The 10,744-nt window shown below is 44.7% G+C and overlaps 1 protein-coding gene across 4 annotated transcripts in view; it reads right to left on the bottom strand.

Moving 5' to 3' along the window:
• Nucleotides 1-621: 621 nt before the first annotated feature.
• mtm (phosphatidylinositol-3-phosphate phosphatase) overlaps nt 622-10,744 on the bottom strand; it is a 31,734-nt gene continuing 21,611 nt past the window's right edge. For all 4 annotated transcript variants that reach the window (XM_065433661.2, XM_065433674.2, XM_065433669.2 and 1 more), the window contains 3 exons: nt 9,180-9,293; nt 5,643-5,822; nt 622-1,350 (listed from right to left, as the gene is read on the bottom strand). In XM_065433661.2, coding sequence (XP_065289733.1) covers nt 1,213-1,350; nt 5,643-5,822; nt 9,180-9,293 — 432 coding nt within the window. In that variant the 3' untranslated portion in view covers nt 622-1,212. The remainder of the gene's footprint in view (nt 1,351-5,642; nt 5,823-9,179; nt 9,294-10,744) is intronic.

The raw sequence follows: 10,744 nt of genomic DNA, 5'->3' as shown, positions 1-10,744 counted from the left end.
TAATTAGGATATTCTTTAATGCATCTAACCAGTAGCTAAATGGCAGTGCCTGTTGCAAAATTTTTCAACAGGTACAAATTGCAGCGCAGTTGCATGCAGCGCATGACAACCGTGCCTCAAAACCATTATACAGGGTGCCCCAGCTAACTTTAGCCAGAGCTTAAAAATATGCGAATGCCACGCAGCTGGACAGAACCAAGGTAATGTTGTTTGCCGTTGCTTGGACATACTCATTTTTTTTTCATTCTGCCTAATGAGATAATTAGTCTTAATTAATTAACCAACTTCTCAAATATTACACTTAGATGAAAAGTGTAAATGAGAAAATTGTAGAGCAACATGAAAAAACTCCTGATACAGCTTTCTATTGCTCAATATGTGCTACATAGAAGTGTTTTTCTAAAATAAAAGAAGCCCGCAAATGCATGCAAAGTGCCTCGAGCGGCCAGTCGCACTGCAATTATTTGAACATCTCCAAGTGACGACAAACAACATTACCTTGGTTCTGTCCAGCTACGTGGCACTCGGTTATGTTAAAACTCTGGCTAAAGTTAGCTGAGACATCCTGTATATGCATTTTTAAGAGCTATAAAGCAATTTTTGACAAATGAAAAGAAACAATCAGTGTCTAGATAAACATTTATGTCAATAATTACTGCAGACAAAAAATTCAGAACTGTGTTGTGAGACAGGGATAAATAACACATCACTAAAAACAACAAATATAAACTGTAAACACCAGACTGTAGTTACAAGTGAATAAAAACATATCACAAAATCACAAGCTATTGTTCAAAACGGTTTCTTATTTATCAAATAAAATGCACAGACATAAATGTCTGCGGAGAAAAAGAGTAATAAAAATATATATTACGATACACAGGACTCCCATGTCACCAGAACACGAGTGCTATGTCGCACTAAGGTTGACATTACGTAACAGCTGATAATAGCAAAAGACGTGGCTTATACAAACTTTAAAAAAGTGTCTGCACTTCATATAACCAGAGAGGTAAGAAGTCCAGCAAAGTGTAAGTTCATGAGGAGGTAATTAACGCAACCCTGTGCAACACTGAGCCAACAACATCTTGGCAACAGTTTTAACAAACACATAGGCGACTTGTCCGAGGTGTAGGAACGTGCTATTCAAGTTCGCAAAGCTTCTCCTTGACAGCCTGAGAATCTACAATGCAGCATTCACAGCTACAGCAGCTAAACGGTGATGGGTGATGAGACTCTTGGTGGGATGCGAGACACCTTGGATTCGTGCTCCTTCTTCAGTTCTTCCAGCTGCCTTTGCAGTTGTGCACGCAATTGCAGGAGTTCCCGGCTTCGCACCTGCAATGGTTCCTGCAAGAAAAAAAGAAATAAGAAAAAGAGAGTTAATTACCGTATTTGGCTCACCACAACAACCCAAACATACTGTATTTATACGATTCTAATGCGCTCCAAATCTAACCCGCACCCAACTTTCGCAGGTTTAAAGTAAGTGTACTGACAAATACAGGCGCCAGCAGAAGACGAAGGCGGTGGCTGTTGTTGGTGCTTGCGCTTGCTCCACTCGGCCGTTGCCTGTCTCTTTGCATTAATATAAAATGCCGAGCGCATCTAAATGGGTACTATCAACTGGTGGAGCGTGCTGGATATTGGGTTACTCACACTGAACGCCGTGTCATTGATGAACAAGTCAATGACATGCTTTATCGTGGCATTATTCAGCCCTCACACAGCCCTTGGGCTTCCCCAGTTATGCTGGTGAAGGAAAAGGATGGTAGCATCAGATTTTGCGTTGATTATAGGCGCCTTAACAAGATCACGCAAAAAGATTTTTATCCACTGCCCAGAATAGACGACGCTCTCGACTGCTTGCAAGGAGCAGAGTTCTTTTTATTTTTGGACCTTCGATCTGGGTACTGCCAGATTTTTTTTTTTCTTCCTCCATGACAAACATGGTAGTGAAATGTCTGAGTGGGAAAGTCAGCTTACGAAGCCATTTAGCACTGTGTGGAGTTCAACCGGTTCGTTGTAAATACGATTTTGTTATGAATGAAACTGACCATCCCAAGACTGCGTTTGTAACCACAGACGATCCATATGAGTTTAACGTGGTGCCGTTCGACCTTTGTAACGCACCTGCCACCTTCGCACGTCTCATGGACAGCATTCTTAGGGGCCTTAAATGGCACACGTGTCTTTGCTACCTGGACAATGTCGTAGTCGTTTAAAAAGACTTTGGCTCCCATCTGACCCGCCTCGCAAACGTCTTGACTTGCCTTTCAGATGCTGGACTGCAGCTTAATTTGAAGAAGTGCCACTTTGCCGCTTGCTCACTTACCTTCGTAGGCCATGTTGTCAGTAAGGACGGTGTTCTACCCAACCCTGCAAAGCTTCACGCCGTTGCTGAGTTCCCCAGGCCGTCTGCACTGAAAGAACTCCGTGGCTTTATAAGCCTGTGTTCCTAATTTCGCCGATTCGTGCGTAATTTTGTGTCCATAATCCCCCCTTAATGCAGCTGCTTGCCAACAGCCAAGGCATCTTGGCATGGTCTACTGCTTGTGAAGACGCGTTCGCCACATTACGCCATCTTCTGATATCCCCACCTATTTTACGCCATTTTGACCCAGACGCTCCTACAGAAATCCACACGGACGCTAGTGGAGTAGGCCTCGGCGCTATTCTTGCCCAGTGTAAATCTTGCTTCGAAGAGTATGTCGTTTCTTATGCCAGCCGCACTCTCACCGCCGAACTATTCGATCACTGAAAAAGAATGTGTTGCAATCATTTGGGAAATCACCAAATTTCGACCTTACTTATACGGCCGTCCATTTGACGTCGTGACTAAGCACCACGCCCTGTGCTGGTTGGCATCATTAAAAGACCCATCTGGTCACCTGGCTCGTTGGATGCTTTTTCGTGCTCACCACTTCCCGATGAGTATAGTGCTCCGTCTGTCTCCAGCTACGATTCTTCGTCTCTTACATTTGCCGACAAGCCAGCAGAGCAATGCCAGGCTCCTTGAATAGCCTCTCTTTTAGAGTATTTATCTCAACTGTCACCCCACACACCACTGACCGCTTGCTTTGGTGCACTGCTCGCCACTTTGCCACCCGCGAAGGGCTCCTGTACCGCCGCAACTACCTACCTGATGGCCATAAATGGTTGCTAGTGATTCCTTGCCATCTACGTTTCGACATCTGTGCCTCTTTTCATGCGGATCTGCAATGCACCCATGGCGGTGTACTGAAGATGTATGCGCGACTACGGCTTCGATACTACTGGCGTGGAATGTACCCCTTCGTTCGGCAGTATGTCCACTCGTGCTCTAAGTGCCAACATTGCAGGAGCCCACCTCACAAGACAACAGGGCCGCTCCAACCATTCATTACCTTGTCCCTCCCGGCCTTCCGACCGTACCAGTATTGATTTGTACAGCCCTCTACTGTACAGCCCAGATGGCAACCGCTGGGTCACCATTGCCGTGGGTCACCTCATGCACTACGCCGAAACTTCAGCGCTGCCCACGGCCACAGCACGTGAAGTCGGCTTGTTCATCCTTCGCAACCTTGTTCGTCGACACGGTGCACCTCCCGAGCTAATAGTGATCGTAGTTGGTCATTCCTCTCCGAAGCTGTAGGAGCCCTCCTTCAGGAATGCAACATTGTCCACAGAACTACAAGCGCCTATCATCCACAAACCAATGGTATGACTGAACACTTTAATCATACTCTTGGCGACATGCTTGCCATGTATATTTACACTGACCACACTAACTGGGACCGCATCCTTCACTTTGTTACGTATGCTAACAATAGTGCCACTCAGTCTACCACGGGATTCTCTCCTTTCTTTCTTCTTTATGGTCGTGAACCTTCCTCGTTTATGGACACAATATTTTTGTATCACCCCGACGCTTCTGAATCTACGACTCTATCTGAAGCCGCCACTTACGCCAAAGAATCTCGTCAGATCGCATGCTCACTTACAGCACAAGATCAGGCCAGCCAGAAACATGGTCGTGACGCAAGCTTGTCCTTTCCATCGCGTTCACCTGGAATGCTGGTATGGCTCCGCATTCCCTCCTATACTCCTGGCCTTTCTACAATGTTGAGCTCAAAGTATGATGGCCCTTACAGGGTTCTACGACAGACGTCCCCGATAAACTACGTCACTGAGCCTACTCAACCATCTACGAACCAACGGCGTAGATGGAAGCTGCACTACAACCCACCAGTGCTCCCTATTCCACAGGTAGCCAAGATGGCTCTTTTTTCGCCGGGAAGTGATTGTAATGACAAATACGGGTGCCAGCAGAAGACGAAGAAGAAGATGGTGGTTGTTGTTGGTGCTCACGCTCGCTCTGCTCAGCCGTTGCTTGTCTCTGTTCTATAATATAAAACTCCAGGGGCATCTAAACGCATACTATCATAAGAAAATAAAAGTGGACCTGAATGTACCATGTGTCCAATATATAAAATAAAAACGTACCATGCTTCCCACATTTGTGAGCAGAAAAACGAGACATGCAGAATTCACTATTACTGAAGGGAAACTTCTTTTTTAAAGTGAGCAGTTATAACAAAAGTTGTGCATCGTCGTCATTTGCGCTTCATTGGCCAGATATACTGGGCACGCAGGGGCGGTATTCTCGCTGACCACTTTTAGAGATAATACTACCACTTTCACGAGATTTTATTTGACTCTGCATCGAACTTGTCAAAGTATGCGGCTGATAGTGTTCCTGGCACTGTGTGCAGATAGAAAGCTTAGCACAGCACCAGAAATGCTGGCAACCATATGCTTCGATGCATTTGGTGCCGAGTCACACGAAATCTTGTGAACGTAGTAGTACTTCTGAAAGCGACTGATCAAAAATACAGCTACAAATCATAGTCAAGCACAAAATGAACCTGCACCAACCTTCATGAAAGCAAGATTTGTCGCCATCTTGCGATGGCGATGATACTGCATCTGATGGTAGGCTGTTGCCAACACCACAAACATGGTTTTGGTTTTATATATTCGACTGAAATGCGCAGGCAATTTCCAGACCCACTTTCTCGAAAAAAAAAAAAAGTTGCATGTTAGATTCGTGTAAGATAATACCAGTATGAACCTGAACATAATACATACAAGGGCTAATTTTAGGACCGTAAGAACGACAAAAAATAAAAATAAAAAATAAAACAAAATAAACATGTTTTATTGACATATAACACGTATTGATCATGCACTGCACTTCAATAACATTTATTCAGTAAAGCCTCGCCGCCTGCTCATTTACCCATTGCCATAGAGTTTCACTCAGGGGTACTCATCGGTGGTGTCGACAGTGTTCAGTATTCTGCACTTACTAAAGGTGCTCACAACATGTTTACAAATGTAGCGAGAAGTCAATGTAGCTCCTAAAATAGGTAATACAGTGCCTACTTGCCCGAGGTGTGCATCTCAATGGTGGGTGCTCAAAACGAATGAGCACACCAAATGTGCTGTACAATATGTGGAAGTTATACATGCATGAACCCTTTTAAGGGGCTCTTGTTGCTACATTCTCAGCCTATCACAGGCTAAAGATCTGTTTTTACAGTTGAATATGACACTGACATTTGTGAAGCAGGACTACGGCCGCACAATGAGTCACCAACCTGAAGGCGCATACGTGGGTTCCAGCGACAGTAGTAGCCTTTCCAGAGCTGGATACGACGCAGGCTGGCCACCGGAAACAAGACATGCTGCTGTGGGTAGCTAGCATACAACGGGTTGGTGTACTCCTCGATGTTGCTGTTCACCATTGACCACAGTGACTGGGTTCGTTCACGCACCGTCTGCACAACAGTAAGCAGTTAGAAAACATGGTGCTGGGCCACATAGAGAAAATTTTGAAAGGCTACATTCTGCATCTCCTCACTAAGGTAAAGAATTCAATATGCATGCTACATGGCTCCCTGTCAAACAAGAAAATATTGAGGCCAGTCGTGTTTAGACACTATGCAACCATGGAAAAGATGCAGGAGGTCAGATCGAATTACAGATGAACCCACTTATAACGATCCTGGTTTTAAGGATGCTATACGTGTTGGTTATAACAATGAGAAGCTGCTGCACCGTCAACTTTTGCATCTTTTCTTTGTCATGTTTGGTACGTTTGTTTGTTTTCGTAGGGGAGTTGTAATAAGAGGGCTATTGCCCTCTTACTACAATGCCCCCACACCACATTATCTGTTTTAATGATGAAGCTTGGCTGCTGGGTGTCCCATTGCCCTTCCACCCCTCCAACACGAATGAGCTGCACCCATAACTCTGTGCTGCGCCAACCTGCCGTGGTTGCTTAGTGGCTATGGCGTTAGGCTGCGAAGCACGAGGTTGCGGGATCAAATTCCGGCCATGGCAGCCGCATTCCGATAGGGGAGAAGTGCAAAAACACTTGTGTACTTAGATTTAGGCGCTCGTTAAAGAACCCCAGGTGGTCCAAATTTCCGGAGTCTTCCACTACGGCATACCTCATAATCAGACTGTTGTTTTGACACGTAAAACCCTATGATTTAAATTATTTAGCTCTGTGCTGTGCCACCCTTTGAAATACAAATGGACCACACCAAATGCGCTGACAGTACTGCTCCGAGATTGTTCGCTGGCCCCTCATTCAACGCAGTTCTGCCAATGAATTAAGTCACTCATACTCGTTTTTGTTGGTTGTGTCAGTCGTTCCTGACCACATGGCTTCTCTGCCTCGTTTGACTGGCCGCTGAAATGGAAGATGGCTGATCCACCCGCTGATCATTTGCAATGTACGACACTGCCAGTGAAAACACAGCGAACTGGTATAGATTTGGAAATGAAGTGCAGTATCCTGAAGGACTACAAAAACAGTAAAATGTGTGTGACTTGGTGAAGAAATATGGAATATCGTAACTGACAGTAACAACAATCATTTGCTCGGCAGACTGCTTGGTAGACAACGGACGCTTACACGCTTGACAAGGTCCCTATAAGGAGGTAGAAGAGGCCCTCTACGAGTGGTTTCTCAGTGCCCGTGCTATGAACTTTCCCATCACCGGGCCAATTCTGGCCACATAGGTGAAGCAGTTTCCCCTACTCATTAACAATGTGAACTTCCAGCCAGGTGGCGGCTGGATACACTGCTTCAAAGAGAGGCAAGGGATTGCTTACAAAGCCACCATCAGCAAGGGAGCTTCACTTGACATGGAGGCAAAGCAGAAGTGAGTGGAGGATACGTCGCCACGCATCCTTGACAACTATGTTGACGCTGACGTATATAATGGCGCTGAAACAGCACTGTACTTCCAGATGGCGGCAAAGGGCGGCAAGAACAGCAAGGTACGCGTCACTGTTTTTGTGCGCAGACATGGGCGGGAGCAACAAGTGCCCTGCATTTGTCATTGGGAAATAAAAAAATCCTGGCAGCTGCTGCGGTGCTGCCAGGATACCGGTACGCTATTGTCACAACCGCAAGGCACGGATGACAGGAGGACTTTTTCATGCGTGGCTCTTGGAGTTAGGTCAGCGTATCAAGCAATCTAAAACGAAGGTCACACTCATCCTATATAATTCTAGTGCCCACCACTCCACGGCTAAGCTCTAATGCGTGGAAGCTTTTTTACCTGCCGCCAAACATGACGGTGGGCTTGCAGCGCATGGACGCCGGCGTGATCGCCAATTTTAAGGTCACGTATCGTCGCCGCGTCCTGAACAAGTTAGCCTTGTTGATGTACATGGACATGCAGACAAGCAGGCTTGCAACCAGACTTGAAGATAAATCTATTGATGGCTGTGCAGTACATTTTTGGTGCATGGTTCGAAGTAAGTGCTTTTACAGTGCATAACTGCTTTAGGAAAGTGTGCTTTGTCCGAGAGAGCAGTGACTTATACAAAACCTGCAAAGCTCCCACTGACGAAGTGATGCCTCAACTTTGGTCTACAGTTGACAAGGATGCTTCAGGGCTTGAAGAGTTTCTACATGCAGATGACACATTAGAAACATCAGAACTTCTAACCGATGAGGCAATCGTCGCAAACGTGCTTCCATCGGATAGCGTAGGTGACAGTGATGGCGACAACGACAGCAATGACGCAGTCAGGCAGGCTTCCTTAACACTGCCCTTGCAGGAAGCTCTACAGATGATTCAGTCCCTCTGGGCCTTCGTTTTTGCGAGGGACCTTCCACTGCACTATGTGGAACACGTGGATGCCTCAGAAAAAGATGTCAGCAAGCTTTGCGTAAGGCAAGCAAGGCTGACAGATATGGGGTTGGGGTTTTCTCATGCAAGCCAGTGAGATGTACGAGGTGAGATGGTTGTGGCGATCTTGCTCTTCCTCAAGCTGAGAGGCTGCTGCGGCGACCTTATCGCATTTCTTAAAAGGCCCCTTTTGGGGCCATCAAAGCAATGTCTCGGAGGAGTTTGCATGTCACTTGCCGCTCGTGACTCTCTTTGTAGTTGTTATAGCAATGACATTCTTCAATGCCGACAGCCACAGCTTGTTACACGAGATAGGAGTGTGCAGGAAGCAGAGTTAAAGAGTTAACTGAGTCAATACGATTAGCAGACGGATGGAGGAAGGTGGTGGGGAGGAGCACTGGCCTCCCTGCCATTATATTTTCTTCACAACAGCCCTGCCATCCTCCTATTTTGCTTTTTTTTCATGCACTCAGGTTATAACAATGAAATTTCCGTGACACGTGAACATTGCTATAAACGGGTTCAACTGTGTAGAGTTTAACATGCCAAAGCACCATATAGGCCATGAGACACAATGTAGCCGAGGGCTCCGGATTGCTTTTGACCATCTGGGATTATTCAATGTGCACTGATATGTAAGTACGTAAGCATATTTGCATTTTGCCCCGCACTGAAATGCGACCACCACTGCCAAGAACAAAACCCATAATTTCACACTCAGCAGCAAAATGCCATATCCACAGAACCAATTTGGCAAATTGCTGGATGATAAGGAACATGAATGAGTGAAGAGACTCACTCAACTTCTTTAAGAAACATGGTACAAAACATACAAATTTTTATCACTGGTTGTCATCCCCAAGACATCACAATGCCTCAAGAATAAGTAATGGCCAGAGATTGCATGGTTGCATATCTTACAGCTTTTATGTGCAGTTTTATGCAGCCTCTCTATCAATTTGTCCGCCACACCATTTCACTCACCTCTTTAACTCTCTGCTGCTCCGAGTTGTAAAGGAATGTACCAAACAGGCAGCTGTAGAGGTGATCCAGGATGGTGATGAGGAAGTGCTCGTTGAATTCAAAAGCATTCTTAAACTGGAAAGAGACCACAGGAAACATTTGCAGAAATTGCACCTTCTGAGCTTGTAAGAGATGCTTTTTAAGCTCAGCCTAGATAGTTTATGCCATATTCTAGATTCAATGGAATCCAGCTATATATGCACAAAGCAAGGTAATGACAGCCATAGCCTATTGTTACAGTACCTCAGAGGAAAGCTGTTTGATAAACATTTATGCACTTAGGAATTGCCTCATTTAGTTTTCGTGACCTGCTCAGAGTGTGCTTTAATCATCAGCACATTTTAATATGACAGTAGTGTCTATTTAATGATATTCTCTATTTAAATATGCTTCTGACAGCAAGCATGGCATTATTAAATTGGGCTTAAAGTGTAGCACATGTACTATGTTCAACAGGGTGTTTCAACATAACTTTTTTAAGCAGTAGCTGCTACAGGTACCTTTAGCTCTTGACACACTTGTACACCTGTTTGTAGGCTGGCCCACAAAGATAGCTGCCTCACACGATTTCAAAAGGTGCTTCGTGTTCTCTAATTAAAGATGCTTCCTTAGCTCTCGACACACTTGTGTACACATTTATAGGCCGTGCCACAAAGCTAGCTGTCACACACAACTTCAGAAGTTGCTTTGTGTACAATCTGAAGGTTTTACAAATGTTTCTTCAACAGTCATAACGTGCCAACAGTAGAGAAAAAGAATTCTAGTGCAAGTGTATCTTTAGCCTAGTATATAGTTACAACAAAGCTGGGTTTTATGTTCAATGCTGTAAGCAGTATCACTGACAGCATGTGTGTGTTCAGAGAACACCAGCTAAATCAATTTTGAAAAAAAAAATTAAATTATGGGGTTTTACGTGCCAAAACCACTTTCTGATTATGAGGCACGCAGTAGTGGAAGACTCCGGAAATTTCGACCACCTGGGGTTCTTTAACGTGCACCTAAACCTAAGTACACAGGTGTTTTCGCATTTCGCCCCCTTCGAAATGCGGCCGCCGTGGCCGGGATTAAATCAATTTTGCTTGGCTTCAAGTTTCCGTTGTGCAGCAACCGTGATATGTCACAAATATGACATGTTAGTATGACCATCTAGTGACTGGAAATTGTTCCTCTTCCTTTCACGTAGACACTTCAACTATTTAGTATTTCACACAGCCACAACCTTAAAGTTGACAAACAATGCACTTGAAGCCAAAATATACATACTATAACTACATATATAGAGAGGGAGAAATAAACTTTAATTTTCTGATAAAAATGCTCAATAAAAATACTGAAAATTGTTTTAATACTCAAGATGTTGACTGTGTACAAAAAATGAAGGCTTTGTTCTGTAGGGACACTGAACAGGCTCTCTGCTCTATAATCACAGCAAGATTGATCTTTACCATTGACAAACCAAAATTTTGATGAAGTTTTTTAAAGAAATAGTCCTGTAGCAGTGGTACAAATTTGGTGTTTGCTATCGG

Source organism: Dermacentor albipictus, chromosome 3 (assembly GCF_038994185.2).
Source record: "Dermacentor albipictus isolate Rhodes 1998 colony chromosome 3, USDA_Dalb.pri_finalv2, whole genome shotgun sequence".
NCBI classification, from domain to species: domain Eukaryota; kingdom Metazoa; phylum Arthropoda; class Arachnida; order Ixodida; family Ixodidae; genus Dermacentor; species Dermacentor albipictus.
Note: the sequence above shows the minus strand (reverse complement) of the source record. Positions and strands in the feature narration are given on the sequence as shown.